We start from the raw sequence: 26,675 nt of genomic DNA, 5'->3' as shown, positions 1-26,675 counted from the left end.
TATACTCCAATAAAAATATATATATTTGAAGAAAAGAAATGATTGGAATAGATTTTTCTCTTGAGGTTCTTTCTCACTGTAGATTTCCAGTATTCTAAGAAAACGAAAATGTCCATGGCTGTGAAAGTATACTGGGGGTTTAGATTATAAATTAGCTGTGGTCCAGATTATATTTGGCTTTAAAAGTAATACTGAGGCAACAGGAACGTGTAATATATTCATTTCAAAGAATTAGTGCTAAAAGTGTCTGATGTTCTTAGAGTTAAAGCCACAATATTCTTTTAATTCCATTTTACTCACCCTGCCTGTTAGTTTCACCTGCTCTGTAATGCTTCCTCCTATCATGAAGTAATATATACTTTAAACATCATTCCTGAAAATATAGAAGTCCTTTTAGCCCTTATTATAAATGTGCAAACTTTGAGCTGACAAGTTTTATATTATTGTGTTCTAGAGACCGTGTAATTGGTTTGATGATGACTGCCTGTGATCTTTGTTCTGTGACAAAACTGTGGACAGTTACACAATTGACAGCAAATGATATATATGCAGAATTCTGGGCTGAGGTATGTCCTTGATTTTTATATGAATGTAGATCATAGTAAGAAGGGGGAAATTTTGAGGAGAAATCAGGTAAATAGACAATTTATTAACCATGGCTTGGTTGTCAGATTGCTGGTAGTTTCAAAACTATTTTCATTGAACCACATACAGTGCCAGATTTGGCACTAGTGCAGATACAAAAAGAGAGTAGTCATCCTGTTACATTGTACTTGAATGTGTGTGTACATCTGCTGATTACAACTGAAAGAATTTAAGCACTTACTCATTGAACAAAAGTGCACAAGTTGCCGTACTTGATAGCTGGTCTGTTCATTCATTCAGTAAGCATTACTGGTCATCTAGGCATTGCATGAAGTTCTCAGTGGAAGCCACAATATCGTAGGCTGACCATGCCTGCAATTTGAAATTCAGGAGGTTCAATGCCATGTACCACAGACACTTGAGAATATGTAAATTGACCAAACTGTCAGTTTGCTGCAAACTATGAGTTCTATGGGACATGTGGGATGCTCATTCGTGAAACTCCTGACACATGAAACACACCTGTATGTTGCTTCCACTAATGATTCCTTGATTGAGTTATCTAAATTACCAGCAATGTGCATTTTACCCCTCAGTTAACCTGAATTGTCCACAAGTAAATATAATGTAATTCTTCCTATACTGTTTAAATGAATTCACAAATATCTAGTTACCTGGAAGTTCAAAGAATACCTTATCGAGAAAAAATACATGTAATTCTTTTAGTTACCTCCTATGGTTGGAAGAAATATATTTGGAGGGTAAATAATTTGATATTAGGTGATGACATCATATGTCTCATCACCCAGAGGAAAAAAGGATGTAAAAAGAAAAAATCTGGAAATTGTTCAGCTACAAGTTTAGTAGAAATGGTTTATAAGATTGAATCATTTCATAATGGTAAAGGCAAATAATTTTTATTGCATGAGAACCACAGACCTGGAGTTGCTTAAACTCATAGTATTATTTCTTTAGAATGCCAGATGCTTTGTGTAATTTGCTCTTGCACGATTTTTTTTTCCTTTATTTTATTGCATGTCACGACCTAGTCACTGTTAGACTCATTTAAGAAAATTGTTTTAGATGTATATGTCTGAACTATAATATTTTACTTTATTACCACAAGCCACATGATGTGCACATCTGTCTAAAAGTAATAACTCTAGAATACATTCTATAATTATGAAAAAGGAAAACAGTTCTGGACCTAGCTTATTGTTTTGAAAATTTTATTTAACTATGATATATTTCACTACTTCAATAACTATATTTGTATTCTAAAATATGAGTCAAAATAGGACATATGTAATATAAATTTTTCTTCCTTTCTATTCTTCATTTATTATTTGGTCAACAAACAATTATTAGGCTCTTAGCTTGCTCATAGGCCCTGTCTTCAGGATTAAAATCCTGCTTTGGCACAGGGTCATGAAATTGGGCTAGTTTTCTGGCTTAGCTCTGTGCCTCAGTTGCCTCATTTGCCTGAGAGGGATGATAATGATCCTGATGATATCAGCACCCTCTTTCACACCTTCTGCCTTGCCACTGCTGCTGTGATAGTAAGCCACAGCCAGCACTGGGCCCTGAAGTCCTGCATTGCCAGGTGCCCGCCCACTGCCTGTCCAAGCACATGACATGTCCCCGGCCTTCTGCATGTCTTCATTCAGATGTCTCTTTGCCTTCTGGTTCTCTGACTGTTCCCTGCTCTTTCTCCTCTCAGGGCCTTCCCACCGAGAGTTGTCACCTGCTTAGGACACTCTTCTCCACCCCTCCGCCATTCTCCCCACAATGCCCGAGCTCTTAGCCTGGGTCCTTTCTCCATTGCACGCAGCATAATCCCATGGTTCTCAGTTGTTATTTTTTCCTTTTTAGCATTTATCCTTGTTTCTGAGCATGTGTCCATATCCTTGGTTATTTAAAATATTTTTCCTTATTGGACTTGTAAAATGTGTCGAGAGCATGGGACTTAGTATATTTTGCTCACTTGGGAGAAGAAAGAAAAAAGTTTGAGACCCACAGATTTTAATATTTATAGTGACAAGACTAGAGCAGATGCTGTAGTTGAAGTGCCTTTATATTATTACTACAGGTGTCTTTGTCTGTTACATAAAATTTCTTAATAGGAGTTAGGAGTAATTTGCTTTTAACCCCTAACCAGGATTTTTTTTTAGTCCTGTGATTCTGATTCCTGAAAACAAGTATAATTAAAATAACCAAAATACCAAAATATATAGAGATATATGAGGAAAGAAGTGGGGAGTAGGGAAAATTAAGAAATGTTAAGGAAGATGATTTTAACATGCTTTAACTGTAACAATGAGATAAAAAGAGAAATATTTGACAAAATCTATAAAATAGGGATAATATCGATCTCACAGTATTTCATGAGTGTTATGTGAATGTATACAAATTATTAGTCCAGAGCCTGCAACATCATCTGTCTTAATAAATATCATCCATAATTGTTCTCTTTATGATAGTATTCTGCAGCTTTACTAACCCATGCTGGTTTTTCAAATTTCCCTCTAGAGCCCAGCTCCACCCAGTTGAATGTACATGAAAGATAATTTGAAGGATAAAAGTGAGGAAGGGTTTGCGGTTAGTCCATGTTTTTGTTGTGGTTGTGGTGATGCTTCCTTATTGCTGGGTAACTCTTCATGTAACTCCTGCAGATAAAACCAGAAGGGGGAGGATCGACAGGGTTTCTGGTAATTCAATCACAGCAGAAGATCAGTATAAAATATCAAACAATGGTACTTGAAATTTTTCAGTATTGTACTTCAAAACATTGTTTTGAGGAAAATCAGCACGCAAAAGGAGCAACTCATTAATACCTAAATTGTATAACTGGTTTTAAATTGAGAAAGCATAATTTTCCCTCTTTCTCTTAGGGTGACGAAATGAAGAAATTGGGCATACAGCCTATTCCGATGATGGACAGAGACAAAAGGGATGAAGTTCCACAAGGCCAAGTATGACTTATCTGGTTAAAACTTAACTATCTTAAGGTGGTCATAAAATTGTACATGAATAAAAGGCATATGCCATCTTATCACATATTTTATATACAAGGATGAGTCATTCCAGGTCTGGTGAGTATTGTAGAAACTTTAAGGACTCGTCCTCATAGGACTGAGAAATAGAAAATGAACAGCCACATTCACCTGGAATCATCATCTCCTCAAATGAGACTGTACATGCTAAGGCATTCTTGGGTATCTCAGTGGTATTGATGGGAAAATAGACTCTTCACTTGCTGAAGCTGCTCAAGTGGATACCATAAAATGGGCGGGCTTTGCCAATGGGAATTTATTAACTTACAAACTTAGTTTTGAGGCTGAAAAAAATGTCCAACCCAAGGCATCACCAAGGCAATGTTTCCTTCCCAAGGACTGGCTGCTGGTGATCCTGGGTTACTCGGTCATGTGGCAGTGCACGTGGTGGCATCTGCCGGTCTTTCCCTTCTCTTCCGGGTTTCATTGCTTTCAGTTTCTGGCTTCCACGACTTTGTCTCTCTGTCTTTCCATTTTCATCCCATTTTATAAAGGATTCCAGTCAGAGAATTAAGACCCTCCCTGGACACTGCTTTAACTGAAATAACCTCATCAAAGCCCCTATTTACAATAGGTTAATACCCACCGGAATGGATTAGCTTTCAGAACATACTCTTCTGGGGTCTACAGCTTCAAACCATCACAATCCTTAAGAGAAATTCTATACTTTGAACCTGGTTTGACAGCCAACTCTTACCTCTGATTTTATTCACAAGGCGGCAAGTCAAACTGAGAAGCCTTGAGGCTGTGGCAGTTTTGTGCACTGGATAGATCTAGTGATCTGTGGGTAGAAGTTAGACCACTTGGAGCCTCTAATTTCATTGAGTTTGGGGATAGTAAGACCAAGGTTAAAAATCCTAGTCATTTACATTGTTATCGCTTTGTCCTAGAGAGATGCATGTAGTTGAAGTTAACTAGCTTTCTTTTCTGACTTGAACACAAGGATGTAGATGAATTTGAACTGTAAATATATTTTTTCAAAGGGTTGGTGTTTTGTTTTTTATTTACTTGTTTTATTTCTTTCTCTCCCCTGTTGTTGTTTGTGCTGTCTTCTCTCTGTGTCCATTCATTGTGCCATCTCTGTGTCTGCTTGTCTTTTTTTTTTTCTTAAGGAGGCACCAGGAACTGAACCTGAGACCTCCTGTGTGGGAGAGAGACGTTCAATTGCTTGAGCCACCCCTGCTCCCTGCTCCCTGCTTTGTTGTGTCTCTCATTGTGTTTCCTCTTTGTGTCTCCTTGTTGCATTATCTTATTACATCATCTCACCATGCCAGCCCATCGTGCCAGCTTGCTCTCTTGCTCATCTTCTCTAGGAGGCACCAGGAACAGAACCTGGGACCTCCCATGTGGTAGGCGGGTGCCCACATGCTTCAACCACATCCACTTCCCTGAATTGTTAGGATTTTTAACAGATAGAAATATTTTGTCACTGAATATGAAAAAATATTTTTTGAGAGTAACATCATGGATGTGGACTAAGGTCCATTTTTCCTAGTAAATAACAGTAATTTAGTACATTTTGCATTTTGTCTCACCAAAACTTGACAATAATTATTCCCTTTATGGGTCTTACTGCAAAACTTACGTTAATTTTTAATATTTTGAGGGCTGTTGTGCCTTGCTACTTTTTGTCTCTCTCTATATATGCTATATTTATCATAGTATGGTCTTTTAAACTAGTAATCTTTTAATGTCATAATAAGGAAGTTGTTTAAGGAAAAATAATTATAATGCAGAGTTTAGGTTAGAAAACGTCTCAGATTTCACAAGATGATCATTTTAGATAAGTTCTCAAATTTTCCTACTTTATTTAAACTTATTAAATGTTAACACACAAAAAAGTCCCCAGCTCATTGTATATCATCAGCACAGCAAACTCTAGTCCCCTTACTTGGAAGCCATTTTTGGAGGGGATATTTTGGTGGAAGCCTTTCATTTGGGAATTACTAAGGATCCAGGAAAAAGGTTTCAGGCTTGAGTCCTCATCTCAGCAGTTCCCTCTGGACACTCCATGATTCTGAAGTAAAATAGTTAACCCTGGGCACTAAACCTAAGAAATTGCAGTTAGAAAGACATTGAATTACAGTAGTGAAATATGAATTGTGTCCTTGATATTAAATAATCTTTGTGAATTATCCCTAGCAAATTGTATAGCCTGCAACTTGATTTTCTCTTCAACTCACAAAAAATACCAATAGGTTATCCCTTGTAGCTTGTAGTGTAAAAATCTCATTGGTTTCTTGGGAATCTTCTGGTTCCCTATATTATTTCAGGTGCTTCTCATGCATTATCCTAAATCTTCACAGCAATTCCAAACAAATGAGGAAATGAAGGCCCAGGAAGTCTAAGTAATTTACTCAAAGTCACACAACTATTATGAGTAAGGGATCAAGCCAAGTGTGTCTAATACTCAATAATTGCTCAACAAATGTAAATGGCTTAACATTTGACTTGAAAATGAAAACATGAATGCAAATCTTTTATAAGAAATTTAAGCTATAATTATATAATATTAAGTCACCTAATATTCATATTATTTACATACTACGTAGAAAGTTAATAACATCTACATTTTAAAAATTCCAAATGGAATTCCCAATGGAATATTTAAAAAGATACTAACATTTTGGCTAAGGATTAATGTAGGAGATATGTAAACAACAAGAATATAAGTCATGGAAAATTTTATATGAGATAATAAAATATTATGCAAAATTTAATAATATAGTAAAATATTGAGTAGACTAAGGCAAATGAGATATTCTTCCCATGACTATAACCACTTCAAACATTTTACATATTAAAATTTTTAATTTTGCTTGTATGTGTGGGTATGTGCATATTAATATGGAATTCTATCCATATTTTTCATGTACCTTTTTAGAGCCATATGCATTTTATCATTACATCTACATGTTTTATTTAATCACACAGCTAAAGAAAAATAATTAAATACAGCTGAAGAAAAATTAAACTACTCAGGAGGCCTTTTTTTTAAAAGAAGCTACCAAATATCTAATGAATAGCTGTTTATTTTGCAGTAAATTCCTGTTTTAAATTTTATTGTGTTTGTTGCACTTGTCTGCGAAACAAGTCTATTTTTGCCTTGTGCCCCTTCCATTAATAATGCTACAAAAATAATTGCCATGGGAAACGGACTTGGCCCAGTGGTTAGGGCGTCCATCTACCACATGGGAGGTCCGGGATTCAAACCCCGGGCCTCCTTGACCCATGTAGAGCTGGGCCATGCGCAGTGCTGGTGCGCGCAAGGAGTGCCGTGCCACGCAGGAGTGCCTTGCCACACAGAGGTGTCCCCTCTTAGGGGAGCCCCACGCACAAGGAGTGCACCCCCGTAAGGAGAGCCGCCCAGCGTGAAAGAAAGCGCAGCCTGTCCTGGAATGGCGCCACCCACACTTCCGGTGCCGCTGACAACAGAAGTGGGCAAAGAAACAAGACGCAGCAAATAGACACAGAGAACAGACAACCGGGGGAGGGGGGGAATTAAATAAATAAATAAATCTTTAAAAAAAAATCCTGTATTATTTTTTTTAAAAAATTGCCAAACAACATAGCTTTTGTTGAGCTCTTTGCCTTTTTATGTTTTAAATATCAGTGTTTGTTATTAATAGCAAAATACTGCCAAAAAACAAACTAGCACACAAAAACACACTGGGTAGTATTATAATACTATCTCTCTTGATTTAGTATATCAACTGAGATAGGTCATTTTAGTTTTTCCAACATGGGTCAAACTAGATGTATAAAGATATTTATGGAAGGATCACCCATTTGTGAGTCATGGGCATATGCTTTATTTTCGATGATTAACTTGGTATCATGGAGCAAAATTTTATTGCATAAATATTATTTCATTACACAAAAGATATGTGCTCAATATATGAAAACTAGAAAATACAAGTAAACTTTTTAAAACCTAAATATAGATAATCTATTATTCAACTGTTCATAGATAAATAACTGATAAAATTTTAGTGTATTTCCTTTGAAACAGTCAGATACAATATTATTTTTTCTAAATCAGAATAAGACCATACCAAAACTTCTGCTTTGTAGCCTGTTTCTACCAAAAAGAAAAGCCAAAAAGAAATGGCATTGAAATTTGTTTCTATCACTAGACAGAGAATTTGTTTCATATATGTGATCAGATCCATCATTCTTTTGTTGTGTCTATTTTTTCATATTTTAAAAGTCCTTTCCTACCTTGAGGCTGTATAAAAGTTTACCTGTTTTTCCTTTAGTCCCTTTTTAATATTTGATTATTTTACTTTTGATTCATTGGTTCCTTTGGGAACTGTCTTGTTATCTGGCTTAACATAGAGAGCTAATAAGTTTTTCATTCCAAATAGTCATCCTAACAGAATGTACAGGAAAGCTAGACATGTCTCGCTAATGCCCTCAGAGTTTAGGTTCTGTTAGTTAATAATAATAATCATATTTTTGTTTGTTACTAAAATTTCGTGCACTTACTGGTAGAGGGTTTTTATATATAATATTTCTGTGATCAACTAACATTTTATTATCCATATTGTGGATTACTATGAAATTATGCTTTGACATAATCAATAAAATCCTCTAATCTACAATGATTAATATCTTTCTTGGGATCTTCTGCCAGAAACTAAAATGTTTTTAAATACATTTTTTAAAGGGCCACAAACAATATGTAAGTTCCACAACTGTGAAATCTGAACAGAGATTACTCTAACCCGAGAGTACTGTCATAAAACTAATGAGATTTGTGGCAGGTCTGAAAAAGGAGGCTAGGATAGTAGACTGTTAGGTAACCAATCAAGATAGCAAACTGCAAGGACAGGAAACAATCACCACACACATGCACACAGTGCAATAATTCCTGAGATATAAACTTGAAAAAATCATGGACATAGAAGAATAGCGTATTTGGTTTTGAAATATCTAGAATAGAGCATTTAACTAGACCACAGACCTAAGAGTAGAATCTCATTTCATATTGTACTTGGGGTTTCAGATTTCAGTGGGTATTTTCATATATTTTATTTCTAGAATGTTTCTTAGTGTATTCATTGACTCAACTATCAGATGCAAACACTATAACATGTAATTCTTTAGTTAGGCTTCTCACTTGAAAAATAAAAGCACTACTAGAATTGCTAATGTGACCGTGTTTTTGGCACTGAGACAGGTTGGATTCTACAATGCCGTAGCCATTCCCTGCTATACCACACTTACCCAAATCTTCCCTCCAACTGAGCCACTCCTTAAAGCATGCAGGTATGTGAAATTGTTCAGTCTTTACTGTTAGAATAAATAAGACTTTGTATAGGATTTTTGCTCTATTAATGTGCATATCTGTCTTGCCTACAGTTTACAACAAATAATCATCATTTTATACTCTGTGTATTTACCTAGTTTCCAAGAATATGCCAAGAGTATTTCCCATAAAGTCATTTGTTCTGCCCCGCAAAAAGGGATCAAGAGGCTATTTTGTATGATCCAGAGATCATATATTTTAAGAAGACAGGATGGTACTGTCTGCTCAGGAGTGCTTATTAGGTGGGAGGGTCAGTTAAATCACAGTTTATTGTTTAAATGGAAGAGGGAGAAACTTGAAAGGAGATCCACCTCCTCCTTAAGTTTTATTTCCTTCTAAATATAAATGTAAGCCATCTGTTTTCTGTGCTGCCTCCAGATTTCTCCCTTTTTTGTGGACTGAGCCCAACTAAGAAGGTTAATTTTTGTTTGCTTTTTGAAAGAAGCTCCTTCTAAGGAAGGCTCAGGATGATGAGAAGAGCAGTTATGTATGCATTTTCCCCAGATGAATTGGTGATTTTTAAAAATGACTTAACAGTAGCTACACATTGAGGTTGGAGCGGCTGGGCCTTGGGAAGATGAGAGATGGGCGGACATTTGTCCAGGTCATTTTAAACCAGACCAAAAACTTAAATAAGTACTCCTGTCCTCTGTCACTGTGATTTATTTTATGGAGTAATTTTTTTTAAAGGGAAAGAAGCAAAACAGACAGACCAAACAAAAAACAAAAACAAGAATATAAAAAGGGGTTTAAAAAAAAGGATTTTGTTTTTTTCTTTTAAATTATGGGGTGGCTTCTTCTTTTGGAGAAATGCACTTAACATCCCAGTTTATATGTTTAACCATAACTGTCCTTCACCATGATTGGATTATTAAAATAATAAAAATATTTTGTAAGAAAAGAAAAAATAATTTGTTATTAATCTAAAATCTTTATCATAACTCTTCCGGCTATTGGAAATTAAAGACCAAATTTTGCCCTCTTTAGGTAATAATCAATTTGAATATCCTACAGAAGGAGCTAGGTCATAACTGACAATAAGTTTGAAATACGACTCATTTTTGACAAAATCAAGTTGGTAAAAGTGAATGCATCACCAAAAAGAAATGGGAGCAACTGTCTAAATCCAAACAATGTTTTTTAAAAAACCCTAAGCAATCTTCAAAAAAAGTCCTCAACTATCCAAATATTATCTGTATTTCATGCTAAATATTTTGACACCAGCAGAATGAATGCTCTGAGTATCATGTCCTGGAATAAGCCGTTGAGTCATTTTACTTGGGAAACTGTAAACATATGGTATTCATTAGTCCAGGCAGCTTTGTTGCATTCCTGCTTCAATATCCTTGGCTAAACCACATAATTTCTTAAGAGCTATTTAAATCTTATCATTAACACTTTAAAAGTTGAATCTGTACTTATGGTGCCTAAAGATACATAGTAAAATTTCTGTATTTTTTCCCCCACAATAACAGAAAATCTCTTTAGGTTCTGGGAAAATGATACCTGATATATGATCTAAAAAGGAAAAGGTTTAGAATTTTCAGATGATATTTTCCAAAGGCATCCCAACATATGTTTGCTAAAAGGGAGTTGGGGGAAAGAACCTTTAAATTCTACTTTGTATTCAGTTTGTCTTTGCCAATGCCAAGGTTGGCTTTTGATTCTGACTTGCTGGTAAGAAAGCAAGATGCAAAGTGGGACCTGCTAGTGAGATCGTTGCCAGATTAGCCATGTATAGCAAGATGGCACTCCTTCAGGGGTAATTATTAGACAATTAAAGAAGGTGACTCTGCCTTTTAAATTAAATTAAAGGTACTACTAGAGAAAGATTAGGGAGCTGGTAAAGAAAAGAAACTGCATTTCAGACAAGAAGTTGCCAGAAGATAAATATAATTTTACTGTTACAATGAAATTTCAGAAGATCTGTGCCAGGTGTAACTTCGGGTGACTTCCTGAAATGCCACAGTGTTCACAGCAACACTGCTCCCCAGTTTCAAGTGTGATCACCAGGGACCAAGGTCTGCCTGGGCTGCTTCTGGTCTCCCCTGGCTGTTTGCGATGTTCCTAGAACTCTCGCAACTATGGCACCTCGTTCTTGCCACTTATCCTGCTGTTTTAGTCGGGGTTCTCTAAGGAAACAGAACCAACAAGAGATACGTGTAAATATGATGAAATTTTTTATAAAAATTGTCTGAGGTGACTGTGGGAATGCACAAGCCCAAATTCCACAGGGCAGGCTGCAAAGCCGGAAACTCCAATGGAGGTTTTCAAAGAATTCCCCAGGAGAAATGGGCTGCCTGAAGCAGAGATGGAAGTTCTCTCTTCTGACTGCTGAAATCATCCCTTCTCCTTTGAAAACCTGTCTCTCATTGTTGAAGGCGGTCTCCTCAGTTGATTGTAGATGTCCTCAGGCATAGATGCAGTCGACTGACTGGTGGTTTAAGTCCACGATATGCCCTCGCAGTAGCAGTCAGGCCAGGGCTTGCTTGACCAAACAACCTGTACACCACAATCTAGCCTGGTTGACACATGAACTTAACCATCATACCTGCCCATATAAAACCCTAGGGTTCATTCCCCTTTTCCGGTTAATCCTTTTCAATTGATTAATAATTGACAGATTCTGAAACCCATAGCATTGTTTTTTGGCTTCTGCCATCTGGGACTGGTGGGACAAGGTACACCAATCTTTAGTGACAAGGGTCTTTCCTGCAATGACAAGTGAAGAAGACATGATGATTATTTCCCTGATGGCTATCAAGCTAGTAATTCTGAGTCAAAAGGGCACTACAGGAAGCCATGTCATGTTGTTACACCAGAGAAAATTTTAGTCCACTTTTGAGATAGAGTCCAAAGTCCTTTTTAAGCTTTACCTGAAATTGCTTCTCTTATTCCTAGGAATAATCTCAGTCAGTGGGAGAAAGTGATTCGAGGAGAGGAAAGAGCAGTGTGGATCTCCTCACAATCAGTGACACAAGGGTCCTCTGAGAAGCTGCCTGTGAAGATTGACGATTGACCACCAATGATGAGCTGTTTTCACCTACAGATTCTCATGTTGCTTCTTTGACTTTTTTTTTTTCCTTTTATTTTTGGGGGAGAAAAAACCTACACTCGGTAAGTGGGACGCAAACCTACCCAGGAACGGATCATCAAGTAAATATCACAACCAGATGACTTCCTGCCAGTCTCATCTCTAATGCTTACAGACAGTGAAAAACCAGGACCACTCATATGTTTCAGAAATCAGCCGTCCAAGTGAACTGCATTTGACTGGTGAACTGGCCTTTTCTAATGGGCTACTCTTGCCAAGGTCTTAATGGAAATGGACAAAAATATTCCTAAGGGAGTACTTTGCCACTTTAGCTGTCTAGTGAGGGTTTTAAATGGTACTATATGATGTTGTGCTTTGGCTTAGACACCAGTGTTGCTTCAATGTTGTTGGTTATGAGTAGGACATGTTACACATTGCTGTTGTAGATCTCTGTGCATGACCGCCTTAGAATTCGTTGGAATTGTAGCAGGCAAACTCTGGACAAGTGCCCCTGGCATTGCAGTCTAAGGAGTGCTTTCTGCAGTCAGTGATGGGGGAACAGTCAATTCTTGCGTGAAAGCATCATGAATTAAAAGTTAGGAGGATGGAAGTGTATTCTTTGAGTTTATACTAAAGGGCTCAGATGAATAAATTTAACACTAAAGGAGGTCGACTTTCCAACCTTACGAGAAGAGACACGGGAATACATCATCATAAGTTTCAGAACTCCAAGTATCAATTCAAAAAAGGTCGAAGAATTGTTTTGTTTTGCTTTGTTTTTTTCTTCCTCATGGTAGACTTAGAAAATTCACTGGACCCTTTGCATAAAGAACAAAGTAAAAGTAAGACCTATACGTTTTTAAATGGACAAGCCTTATTAATTAAAGTAAAATATGAATTTTTAACAGTGATTCTTTTATATTTTCACTTTCAGTGTCATTGCAAAATTTTAGATTCACTTTCAAGTAAAAGGTTTCTTCTAAAATTATTTAATAAAACAACCATATATTTTTCTCTCCGAATCAAATTAAACCATATAATGTAAATTCTTCAGTAATTTTACTTTGATCTGCTGCATCCATGCCCCACCTCTCCCTTTCCTTGTGCTACTTAGTCATATTTCATAAGTGTCGTGGAAACAGACATGGAAGTAACAGTGCAATTACTTTGTAACCTACTTCTTTACTCTTTTACTCTTTTCACAGATCAAATATCTACACAGAAACCTACAGTTTGGATAGTCTCTTTATAACTTTTTGGTTGCCTAATATCACTGTACAATGTAAATGTTTTGAAACCCCTTCCTAAAAGGACTATAAGCCAGCCGTTTCTGGTGCATATTAATGCTTTAAAGATTTTTTTAGCACAGTAACACAGGAACCTCCTCGCCTGGGGTTAGTCCCAACCTGAAGGAATTAGATGTAGTCTCAGGAGGTGACAGACCAACCCACAGCAATCACAATCCATAGTTTCATTTACTTGGAAGATGACTTTCAATAAAATGCCTTTTTAAAATATTCTTTCATATGAGCTTGACTTTTGCAAAAAAAAAATTGTCAGATGTTTCTACAGCATGCTTTATGTTGTAGCAGTTAGCTGTACATGTACATTGTTCTTTTTATAAAATTTAACACTGTGTGTTCGATTTTCTTATAAGCTTTCGAAAGTTGCCATCTTCCCTAAACTCAGCTCCATTTGCTATTGTAATTATACCATGTGAGGTAAAATATAACAGCTAATGAGAAAGAAATACCATCTTGGCTAAACAAATGAACGTAAGAGAGAATGAGAGAAGCAAATATATACACACAAAAGTAAAAATCAGCCCCACTCTTCACAGACAGTGATTTTTCATGTTAGAATTGTGTGTTGCTTGAGAAGGACTTGACTAGAAAGTATTCTTTTTCATGTTAGTTTATTCGAAGAATTGAATTATAAAAAGTGGCATATTTTTATGCACTCAAATTTATGAAACTGGATCCCACCAAATTCAACCTTAATTCCGAAAGTTAATTATTTATTTTAGAGACTTAATTGCCCAGGATGTGGTGGGTAGGTATCATTTATGATTGTTATTTAATTAAAAGATGTTCAAAGGAATTCATGAATTCTGCCTCTTGATATGTAGAAAACAAGCAGATGGGGGGAAATCACATGGTTATGTTTGCATTTTAAGGTTGCTGTGCTGATAAGGTTATTGCAAAAAATTCCCTTGATTTGATATATCAAAGTATATTGTATTATGTGAGCTGTAGTTTGAGCAGTTTTCCAAAGAGATGTATATGGGTTTATTGGTTGGCTGATTTCTTGTGAATTATGGTCATAATAGAAGCAAAGTTTGAACAAAGGACTATATTCTAATGTATAATGTTAATATTATCTTTACTATGTATAAGATTTACTTAGGAATCATAGATATACCTAACATGAAAGGCCCCAGGATACAGTGATATTTAGTTTATGATCTGTTTGAGGGGAAAATGCAGGTAGGGGGATTTTTGTATTTTGGCAGCTATTCTTTGCAGACAAACTTTCAAGTTCTGTTTGTCATCTCTTTCCCAGATCTTGTCTTAAAAGGGCAATGTGACACCAGAAGCCAGGCAGATGGCTTTTTTTACCAAAAGTCTTGATGAATTTCTCATTAAGATGATGTTTTATGTTGGGCCTATTTTTCCCTGCAGTATAAAATTGGTAATCCTCTATGACTATATAGAATGTGAGATTTGCAACAACAAAAATTTGGTTATGTTGGTGTATAACAGTTAAGAGTTTTGTTGTTACATACAGTTTTTCCATCTTTCTAGGCATATGAAATATATTTTTTTAAGTAGAAAATTTCTTGGAAACATGAATGTATGTCAACATTAAATCTCGAACTTGGGCTGTGGTATAAAGTCTTTAAAAATGCAGGCATCTTATTATTTAGTAGTTGATCCGTAGCTCTGTGAATAAAGTAGAAAAATTTAAAAGAGAATGCAATAGATGTGGAAACTAATTTTTCAAAAATGGGCCCTTTGCTATGGCAGGAATTGTGATCTCTCTCCCATCTTTTGTTTTTTCTCAGAAGCATATGAGAAACTGATTTTGGAAAAAAGAAACCAAATATTAGATGCAATTTGCCCTCCTCCCTGGCTCCATTCTTGATTAAAAAGGGTTTGTACATAAGATTCTAAATGGTACTCAAAATGACTCATTCTCAAAGCAGCAGAAACAGAATTAATTTGAAACTAGATGTGTTCAGTGTAGGAAGTTTCCTCTTTTGAGCATGCTCTTTAGATTTTTTTTTGTACTATCTCAGTTATTAATAATTTTGCTTTATTGATATGTTCAAGTACACTAGATAAGTTTGCATATAACAAATGCAGATGCATAAACCCTTAGTTCCTTGAATTTTTATTAGGTTTAGTTTGAGGTATAATATTTATCATCTTTTAACTCACAATGAAGGTTTTAGCTTTAATAGGACTAATTTATTCACCATGCCTTGGCCTGTGCCTTTATCTTACACACTGCAATTTTACTTCTTCATTCATGTGTTCATTATTTTGCTTGTCTTGCTTAAGTATAATTGAAAACATGTAAAGGGACACACCAATGGTTAATTTTATCAAGTGGAATGAACAGAACCCTCCTCCTCTCATCATATTTCTATCCTTTATTCAACCTCACTCACATATACACTGGTCTCTGTATAGACTCAGCCTTTTTTATAAGCACTTCCCAGAACTGTGACTTTTGTTGGGTTTCAGGTACATAAGCATGATTTTGATCTTGGAGACCCCTACTATCTTCTTCCATTTCAAATGTGTTTGCTTTCTACACTTTGCTGATTTTATGTAGGATTTAATTTTTTAGAGACTATTTATTTAGTCATTGTAGGTATCTGTTCTATTGCAAGTTTAGTCTGAATTTAAAAATCACTGTAAAGTGTACATTAGCCAAGTAAGCTCTCATTTGTTTATCCCTGCTTGTTGATAGCACAAGGCTGTTAAATATTTTTACGTTTGCATAAGTATTTGTACTGATTCAGATTTTGCTGACTTTTTTCAACATTTATCTAAGTTTGAATTAGTGATATCCTCTGCCATGCACAAGTTTATTTTTTACTTACTATTTGGGTGTCTGAAGCATTAAATGCATTTATGTGTTGTTAAAAAAACAGCAAAGAGAACCCTCCAAAAGTAAAAAAGAAAATTTTCAGTGGTTTTTTTAGGGTTTTGAATTAAGATGGAACAAGAAGAAAGACATTAATAAGACCTTAATGTTTCCCCAAGAAACATGTTTATAATCCAAAGAAGTACTACTATCCTCATTCAAACACCAATCTTTTCCTCTTCTCATCCTAATGATGGAAAGCAGTGCTTTTTACATTGTATATAATCTGACTGCTCTTTACAACAAGAATTAGAAAAAGAGTAGTTGAAAGCATTCACGCTCAAGCGTGGCTTCTGCTGGTACATGGAATGTGTCAGAATGGCTGAGACAGAAACGTGCAAGCTAAATCCAGAGAGTTTGCCAAGAAGAGAAGTGGGTACTACACAAAATTGCTTTCAGCATTTTTGAGGTACTGTATATTTACAGATGTTTAAGTGGAAAGTTTTTATTCCTATTGTAAACTAAAGTTTTTAAAGTGTTTTATCTAGTACTCTAACCCACCTACAACATCATGCTAATTATATCAAGGCCATGGCAGCCCTTGTTTTTCCTTCAGTCCCATGCTCTCTGAAATAGCCTATGTAAATGACTCTTTTCTCCTTGTGATGTGTCCTATGGTACGTATGCGGTGTACTCATTTATGTTCAAATTGAAAGTACAACAGATTTCTCCATAGAAGATATCTCTGTTCAGTGCCCCTACCTATTCACCAGACCCATTGACCCATCTGAAATAATGTGCTTGCCCAAAACACTGTGAAACAAGTTACCAAAATGTGTAGAAATGCAGTAACTTAATTGTTTCTGAAAAGACGAAGTGACTTTCTTTCCATGTCCATATGAACAAAAAAGATTCTATATCCCTATCTAGTGAAGACATCAAGAGTTTCCTAGTGTCCATCTCCTAGCTGACTCAAAACTGTGCTGGCGTGTAACACGGCGGCTCTCTTGTATATGCCGTGGAAAATACCAGGCTCACTGTCCACTGACTCAGTGACTCGCTGCCTCTGTAGCCAGAATTCTGATAGGCGTTCTTTGGGAAGGAGAAAGAATATCAAGTTAACAATATCCTATGTTACTATGGTTGGCGAGTTAGTAAACAAAAAAAAAAAATTTTATATCTATGACATATAAAAACTTTGTAAAATGAGCAAGTGCAATAACTTCAAGAGGTCTTAACTTTGCATTTATAAATTATAAATATTGTATATGTGTGTAATTTTTCATGTATTCCTTTGCAGTCTTTGTATTTAAAAGAAACCTTTGCTGTTATGTTTGTACAATAGGACAGTATTCATTTAGTATAACTTAGACAAGTTGTAAATAAATTCATAAACAGCCAGCTATTATGCATATATGGTGTTATGTTGCAGAGTCTATCTTTGTCTTACTTACATGCTTAGAACAGCAAGAAATCTTTTGTCAATATGTAATTACACATATATAGTATATATATGTATGATACATAAAATATATTTAGAAATGTTCATAATTTTAACAGCCATCCTTCGGTGTGAATAGTTTGGTACAAAGTTGTTAAGACATCATCTTTCATAGTTATCATTTGCTCACAGTTGTGGGTAAGAAAAAAGGCATCTGTGTGTATTAGGGAGAGGCACAAAAGACCTTGAGTTAACAGTGGGGTAATGTAGGCTCTCTTAAGACATTTTCTAGAAGAAAGTATGAGACGATATATAAAGTGCAAAATTTTATTAGGTGATTTATTAACTCTGTTGTATAATTTTAGTGACTCAAAGGCTGTTTTAGGAAACTTTTAATTCAATCATTGCTTAGGATTACAAAGCTAATGACACTTTAAGAAGTTACCCTAAAATTCCTGAAGTAGCTGAAATCAGGATCTTTTCCAGGAACATTCCAAGTTCACAATTGCTTAAGAACACATCTTAATAAAAATAAAAAAAATTTTAAGTGCTGGGAAGGAAACAATGATACATAGAGTTTATGTGTAAGTACTGGGATTCTTTCTGCTATAGTAAAGTATATGGGCTAAAATCCCAGTGCCCAGTAATAAGTATACTTTTGACTTTATCTTTAAACCTCTGCCTAAAGAGTTTTTATTTGGCTATGTTCTTTTGCAGGCAGGCAGATGATTTGTGTTTAAAATCAAAAGTTAAAGTTCAGTTTTTCCCAAACCCACCCTAACCTTAGCTACGTTAGAACTAAATTCGGGAGAGAAAAAAGAAATCAAATTTTATTGAAATAAAGACCTGCTGCATCGTGCATTGTCAGAGTCTAGATAGGCTTGCTAAATAGAAGGAAAATGTGGTGAGTCATCAATGTAATTTTTCCCACTACCAAACTACTGCTAATCAAGTGCCCTCTGAATGAATAGCACTGTACAAACTGTAGACAGGATTTTTGTTAACTATTCATTTCCTGTGAAACTGAATAAAATATTTATTGTATTAAAATTTTTTCATGAACTAATATTCCATGAAGTTATTTGGTAATTCAGGTTGCACAATTGATCTGAATTTGAATCCTCATCTTAATTTTGCACACATTTGCTTTTTCCATCACCTTTCATGTAGCTCAAGAGCCGTGAGCAGAGTAACGTTTCTCCATCATATCTGCTTCCTAATGCAAAAGGAATCCCCAAAAAGCAAACACTCGCCAACCAGACTTTTCCTCGACAAATATATATGGGACACTTCCTGTGTGGAAGGACCGTAGGGAAGGAAAATCAGAAATAGAGGCTGCACCTAATGTTTCTGTAGGTTTGATTTTATTTTTTTTATTTTTTTATTTTCCCCCTTCCTTGTCCTCCCGCCCTGCTGTTTTTATGTCTGTGTCCATTCGCTCTGTGATCTTCTGTATCTATTTCTCTTTTTGTCTTCTCTTCTCATTTTTTCTCCTCTAGGATTCACAGGGCTTCGATCCTGGAAACCCCTAATGTGGAGAGAGGTTCCCTATCAATTGCACCACCTCAGTGCCTGGTTTCTGCTGTGCTTCACCTTGACTCTCCCTTTGTCTCTATTTTGATGTGTCATCATCTTGCTGCGTGACTCACTTGCACGGCACTGGCTCCCCGGGTGGGTACTCTCGCAGGCACTGGCTCACTGGGCGGGCACTCAATGCGGGCACTCACGCAGGCACTGGCTCACTGCACGGGCATGCTTTCTCTTCTTTTTTGCTAGGAGGCCTCAGGGATTGAACCCAGGTCCTCCCATAGGGTAGGCGGAAGCTCTATCACTTGGGCCACATCCACTTCCCTGTAGGTTTGATTTTGATGTCTCCATCACACCAAAGCCTTTTGTCATGTTGCCATTGCTTCTCTGCACTTGTCCCTTTCTGTAATCACTGTCTTCGTAATAAGTTACTGAAAAATGGAAGGGAAACTGTGCATATAAAGGCCTGAAAATCTCAGACACGTACCACAGATTTTTTTTCAATTTTCCAGATAATACACAATTGATATTGTACTCACAGAAGTAAACTTACCTTAACTGAGCAGAAAACAGACAAAAGCACATTTCCTTTCATACTCTACTTCCCTCCACTTCCCACCCCAAAACCAAAAAAGAACACCCCTGCCCCACCGCCCCTACTGCACAAGGGATTGAGACCTTCCTTGACTGATAATGAAGAGAAACAAGAAAGTGACTAGAAAGAAAACTAAAAGCAGGGAATTATTTGAAATATCAACCTCAGATTCTTACCTGTTAGTTGTTCACCTTCAGATCATGCCTAGCCTTGTGGTGACATCGGAACATTGCTCTTGGAACACTTGAAATCCTCAGTCATCCAGAAAAAAAAAGCTTCCAAATCTTTTTACCATAGAGGATAACTAGGGCAATTAATATATCACTATGTTGAGAAAACAACATTGTTTCCCTGCTTAACCACTCATTAACAACAATAGCCAAAAACCAGGTTCCAGAATATCCCATTTCCTAGACCTCTGGGTAATTAAATTTTTCACTGTGTGCAATCATGACTGTTCAGAGGTGGGACTTAGAGGGCATCGTTACGACCTTCCACCACCTAATTGCAGGGTCACTTATTTAACATTTCTGATCAATGGTCATTCAACTTTGACAGAACTCCAGTGGGGGAGAATACACTACCTCATAATGTAAACCAGACCATTTTTGACAGATCTAGTTGCCAGAAAGTTCCACCCAAAGTTGTCCTGAAATCTCTGCTCTATAATTTCTTTTCCAAACTGTTGGCTCTACCTTTGCAGATATATGGATAAGTCCACTTCCTCTTTTAGAAGACAACCTTTCAACTATTTTGCCTCCTTATACTCAATCTGGTCTTTAGTAGTTTCATTTAGTTTTGTTTTCATATAAATTGACTTAAGAGCCAATGCCATTCTTGACATTCCTCCCCCCAGAAATTTGCCAGTGGCCTTCTGCTAGACCGTTACTACAGACGAAAAGTTGTAAAGGGTTAAACTCCGTAAGCTAATACTCTAGATGCATCCCCTGCAATCTCCTGCTCTCCTACAGCTCAGCCACATGGATGGCACACCTAGTTCTCGAGGATACCATGTCTTTTCACAACTGTCCCACTGAATATTCTCTCACTGGAATACCTCCACCCTCCATTTTCTCTTCAGTCAACTCATTCCCCAAAGCTCAAATGTGACCTTCTCTATTTGAGAACCTGTAATTCTCTCACAGACAGCAATATGTCCCCTTCCCCACAATCATATGCCCTCTAATCCCACTGAATGGTGGCAGTGGTGTACTCTACATCCAGGTTGAAATCATGGAGACTAACATATCTTGAGCATTTGCTCTTTATCAGGCACTCCTGCATTAACTCACTGAATTCTCACAATTCCATGCATTATGTGCGTTTTTGCCCCCATTTCACAGATAGGGAAAATGAAATGCAGAGAAATTGAGTAATTTAGCCTCATTAACTAGTGAAAGATAAAGCCATGTTGTGAAGCAAGCAACCATGATTCAGAGACCACATATCCAAGCACTATGCTATAATGAAATAACCTGCTTCAGGATCTGTCTGTAAAGGTTACATTTTATCTCATGTAGTGCTAGAAGAGCCTCATCAATCAAGATCCTGATCCCAAACTACCCACTGCATCCCAAAAGAGTCTCTTGTTTTTTCTTGCTTCCATAAGAATCAAGAACCTTTGGATGAAGACTCAGAAAACAGACAACAGTCAGTGTTTTCAAAATAAGATTCTGGAAATTCATGGTAGATGAAGTCTTGAGAGGAAGGGGTTTATGAGTATTTATGAGTTGACAACATGGCCTAGATTTTTCTGCTTCAGGTCCTAAGGGTTTCCTGGGCTAGGAAAGGAAATAATGTGAAAAAGAAAGTGATCAGAAGGGTCATTATGAGATCTCAAAAAATGGGTTCAAACCCTTTTCTGTCCAACCTGAGAAGTATTCAGGCTTGGAGGTAGGCAGGGAACAAACCCTTAAGAGGAGTTTGGAGAACTCCGTTCAAGAGAGTCCTTGAAACTGTTTTTTGTCCTAGACCTCAGGCAGTGTGGCAAATCTTATAGTTGAAGTCCCTCATTCTATATGAACAATAGTTGCATGAGGTCACCAAATGAGGCTAACTTGAGGAAGGCAGCTTCACTATATCCTCTACCTCAGCTTTGTGAGGACAACAACTAAATTCTCCTTTGTCCCTAGAGAAGCTCTGAAGTTAGCTGTGGAGGTAGAGGACCAGTAACCCAAAAGGAACTCGTGGTGATGACCTAAGGATGCAGCTTTTGGATGCCATGCACTCTATGTGTTTGGTGGCCAAGTGGAGTCACAGTATGTCAATGAACTTTGAAATAGAGAATACAGATGGACTCAAAGGAATCACTGAAGACAATTGCTGGAGGACAAAATCCAGGACACTGAAACAGTCTATCTTGCCCCTGCAGAATGACAATGGTCAGTTACTTTCCTCTTCTTACTCTCAAGCCCACATTCAACCAGCTGCTCCCATTAACCCAACCTTCTCTCAACCATACCCAGAACTCAGATGGAGAAAAGGATAGAGGGGAGAAGCTTGGAATTTAACTGACTTAAAAGCTGGATGATACTTACCTGGTAGGGTAATCATGTGATCATGAAGGTAGTTTTCCCAAGGTGAGACTTGTCCACTGCACTCTGGATATGCTGACCTCTGCAATTGCCCAAATGTGGGAAACTCAAAGGCATACTTTGTGGTAGTGGGGGAATGTGCTTGTGTTTTCCCCTGGTAGGGGGAGACTCTGAATGAATTCAGTAAGTGAATTCTGGAGAATGCACTTGGACATGATGACTGCATTAAGTTTCCTGCATTCAGCAAGTTAGAAATTCAAAACAAATTCAGTTCTAGAAAAATAGGCTTACATTATTTTCACACTTAAATTATGACCAGTGCAATGCCAGTCTGACTCTAGCTGCAAGGATTCATGTCAGAATTCACAGATTAGGGAAATAGTCCTCCCACACATTTAAACTTATTTCAGACACCAACCACAACTTATTTTGGAGGAGCCTTGGTTCCCAAGACTGTCTTCCCTTCTGACCTAATTAGGGAGTTTGCATTGCCCTCTCAGGTTTGATAGTTCACTAGAATGACTCACAGAACTCAGGAAAGCATCATTATCTTTTAAATTAATTTTTAAATTTTATTTTTAAAGAAGCTTTAGATTATATAAATGTTACATAAAAATTGTAAGGGATTCCCATATGCCTCACTTCCTTCCCCTCCCACACTTTCCCACATTAACAACAGCCTTCATTCGTGTGGTGCATTTGTTGCAATTAATGAACCCATAATGAAGCATTCCTACTAACCACGGACTACAGTTTATAGTTTACACTGTGTCCCAGACAATTTTGTAATTTATGACAAAATATACAATGACCTGTATCCATCATGGCAATATCATGCAGGACAAATCCAATGCCCCAAAAATGCACTCATATTACACCTATTCTTTCCTGTCCTATTCCCCAGAACTTCTGGTGGTCACTGCCTTTATATCAATGATAAGAGTTCTTCCATTGCAAGAATAATAAGTCTATAGTAAAATAATAAGTTTACTTTAGTCCATTGTTCATTGTTAATTGAAAATTAGGGATGGTGATGCCCCCTGCTTCTGATTGAGAAGAGGCTTAGAACCCATCGAGCAGATGGATGAAGCTATCTTGCTTGCAGTTACAGACACTCTCTGTTCCTTGGGATGGGTGTTGTCCATCATCATCTTCTTGTTAGTTGTCCTGGGTGAGTCCAGTGAACTGGAGAGTAGGTGTTGCAAATCTGCTGAAATACAGGGCTCATTTGGCACATGGGTGGACCAAAGATTTAAGTCTCTGGGACATAATTTATCAAGTACAGTGCTAGTTATAGGTTCAAATAAATGGGGCAGAAGAGGCATTCGTAGAGAACCTATGAATGAGTCTAACTCTGTTACATTGAGGACTATGAATCTCAAAGTAAGGCCCACTGACAGGGTGCTGAATTCCTGAGGTGACTGCCCTGTGTACAGTTTCTGGATATTTCTAGAGCCCTCAGGAGCCCCACTATTGGAGGCATTATTTACTGTGGTAGTCAATGAGATCTTGCTGGGACATGCATAAATGTAACCTCTGGAAAGACCTCCCAATGCACTTTGAAATTTCTTAGTCATAAAAACTCATTTGTAGTTACCATTTCCCCTTTTGGTCAAGGTCTTTCTCCAGATGCATTGCTAGCTGGTGCTTGTAATAATCCCTTGGTGCCAGAGAGTCTCATTCCTGGGAGTCATGTCCCATGCTAGGGGGAAGGTAGTGTGTTTATGCTGTTTGGGTTAGAGAGAGGCCACATTTAAGCAACAAGGAGGCTTTCAGGAGTATACAGTTAGGCAGTATACAATACTAACCTATGTTTCAATTTCACAAGAAAAGGTTCATAAGTGCAATCATCAATGTCAAGGGCCTGGTGTAATGTCTCTTCTTTCACTAGACATTGCCCTTGTGCTCAGGGGATTCTTGCTATCTTATTAAAGAGTGTAGCAAATCTCCCCTTTTACCTTTTTAAAAAATTAGTATTACTATTATTCTTTTCTTATTTCTTTCCTTTTCACTGGCCCTAATATTTTTTTCAAGGGAGCACAGAAAACTGCAAGGATATATAATAAAAGGAACCAAGTGTCAAAAAGGAACCTTATCACACACACAACCAAAACCCTAGAGTAGAAAGAGAAGCTAATCAACCTAATAAGCCCATCAAGATAAACAGATGCCTAGACACCAACAAAAAATTACATACCATACTAAGAAACAGGAAGACATGGCCCAGTCTATGAACAAAGTAAAAAACAGGAGAAGCGAAATATGGAACTAATCAAGGATGTCCAAACAAATATCATGTATTAGCTTATTGAAGTGAAGGAAGAGATAAAGGATGTTAAGACACTGGGGGAATATACTGAAGAAATTGTGAACATATATATAAAAAGATAATGGATCTGATGTTGATAGGTACAATGCAAGATATAAAAATACACTGGAAACATGTAACAGCAGATTTCAACAGGCAGAGGGAAGAATCAATGGTGTCAAAAACAGTCCAGCTGAAATCAGATAGTAGATAGAAAAAAAGATAGTAAAAAATCCAGCAGGGACTTAGAGATTCGAATGACAACAGGAAAAACACAAACATGTGCATCATGGACATCCCAGAGGGAGAAGAGAAGGGAAAGGGGCAGAAGGAGGTTGGAGGAAATAATGGCTGAAACTTTCACAACTCTTTTGAGGGGCATGAATGTACATGTCAAGGAAGCACAGCACACCCCAAACTGTATAAATCCTAACAGGCCTACCCCAAGACATAGACTTAGCAAATTGTCCAATGCTCAAGACAATACTGAAAGCAAGAGAAAAGGGATCCATCACAAGGGACGTGCAATAAGATTAAGTGCTGATTTCTTATTTGAAACTATGGATAAAAGAAGGCAGTAGTATGGTATAGTTAAGGTGCTGAAAGAAAAAAAACCTCCAGCAAAGAATTCTGTATCCAGCAAAGCTGGCATTTAAAAATGAGGGAGAGTTCAAAATATTCACAGACAAGCTGAAATTAAAAGAGTTTGTCAACAAGAAACCTAACCTTCAAGAAATGCTAAAGGGACTTCTGCAGGTTGAGAGGTTGAGAGGAGAGAGAGGGTTGGGGCGGCGGGGGGGGGGGGGGAGGAGTGTAGGAATGAAGAATATTGGTAACAATAACTAAAAAGATAAACCACATGCTAGGCCACAACTCTCAAGGAATTCAGAGAGATTGAAATTATACAAAGTAATTTCTCTGACCACAATGATATAAAGCTGGAAATAGTAAGGGGCAGAGAACCACATTAGGCACAAAGATATGGCATTTAAACAACACACTCGTAGACAATCAATGGATCAAGGAAGAAATTGCAAAAGAACTCAATAACTACCTTGAAATGAATGAAAATGACAACACAATGTGTCAAAACCTATGGGAAGCAGCAACAGTAGTGCTAAGAGGGAAATTTATAGCCATAAATGCTTATGTTCAAAAAAAAAAAATGATCAAACTAAAATCAAAGACCTAACTGCACGCTTGGAAGAATTAGAAAAAGAATAACAAACTAATCCCAAAGCAAGCAGAAAGAAGGAAATTGCAAAGATTAAAAGATTAGAGCATAGCTAAAAGAAATTGAAAATTAAAAGACTAGAAAAAATTAACAAACCCAAAAGCTGGTTCTTTGAGATCAATAAAATTGACAAACTCTTAGTTAGACTAATAAAGAAAAAAAGAGAAGTTGCAAATAAATAAAATAAGAAAAGAGGAAGGAGCATCACCAGTGGCCCCACAGAAATAAAGACTATCATAAGAGGATACTTTGAGAAGTTGTATGCCAATGAGATGGATAACTTAGATGAAATGGACAAATTTTTACAAACTCACAAGCAACCTATACTGAAGAAAGAAGAAATTGACCAATCACAAGTAACAAGATTGAATCAGTCATCAAAAACTTCCCAACTAAGAAAGATCCGGGACCAGATGGCCTCATGAGTGAATTCTACCAATCTCTTCAGAAAGAACTAACACAAATCCTGTTTAAATTCCTCCAAAAAAATAGAAGTGGAGGGAACATTGGCTAACTCATTCTATGATGCCAACATCACCCTAAGCCACCAAAGATGCCCAAGATACCAAGGCCACACAAAGATGCCACAAGAAAGGAGACACATAGACCAATCTCTCTAATGGAACTAAATGCTAAAATCCTCAACAAAATACTTGCTAATCTTATTAAACAACACATCAAATGAATTATACACAATGACCAAGTGGTTTTTATCCCTGTTATGCAAGGGTGGTTCAACATAAGAAAATCAATCAATGCAATACACCACATTAACAGATTGAGGGAAAAAATCACATAATCATCTCTACAGATGCAGAAAAAGCATTTGACAAAAGACAGCACTGTTTCCTGGTTAAAAACTCTTTAAAAGATAGAAATAGAAGGAAACTACCTCAACATGATAAAAGGTATATATGAAAAACCCACTGCTAACATATTCAATGGGGAAATGCTAAAA

At 36.9% G+C, this 26,675-nt stretch overlaps 1 protein-coding gene and 1 non-coding gene across 9 annotated transcripts in view; both read left to right on the top strand.

Annotated features, from left to right (window-relative positions):
• Nucleotides 1-18,569, top strand: part of PDE10A (phosphodiesterase 10A) — a 763,936-nt gene extending 745,367 nt beyond the window's left edge. For all 8 annotated transcript variants that reach the window (XM_004465920.5, XM_058289686.2, XM_071212528.1 and 5 more), the window contains 4 exons: nucleotides 455-566; nucleotides 3,477-3,557; nucleotides 8,821-8,909; nucleotides 11,851-18,569. In XM_004465920.5, the coding sequence (XP_004465977.2) occupies nucleotides 455-566; nucleotides 3,477-3,557; nucleotides 8,821-8,909; nucleotides 11,851-11,968 (400 nt within the window). In that variant the 3' untranslated portion in view covers nucleotides 11,969-18,569. The remainder of the gene's footprint in view (nucleotides 1-454; nucleotides 567-3,476; nucleotides 3,558-8,820; nucleotides 8,910-11,850) is intronic.
• A 3,601-nt stretch (nucleotides 18,570-22,170) lies between these two features.
• On the top strand, nucleotides 22,171-22,332 carry LOC111765945 (U1 spliceosomal RNA). The gene has a single exon (XR_002798142.1). It is a non-coding gene; the product is annotated as a U1 spliceosomal RNA (small nuclear RNA).
• Nucleotides 22,333-26,675: the final 4,343 nt, after the last annotated feature.

This window comes from Dasypus novemcinctus, chromosome 28 (assembly GCF_030445035.2).
Source record: "Dasypus novemcinctus isolate mDasNov1 chromosome 28, mDasNov1.1.hap2, whole genome shotgun sequence".
NCBI lineage: Eukaryota > Metazoa > Chordata > Mammalia > Cingulata > Dasypodidae > Dasypus > Dasypus novemcinctus.
This window is presented reverse-complemented; position numbering and strand designations above follow the sequence as displayed.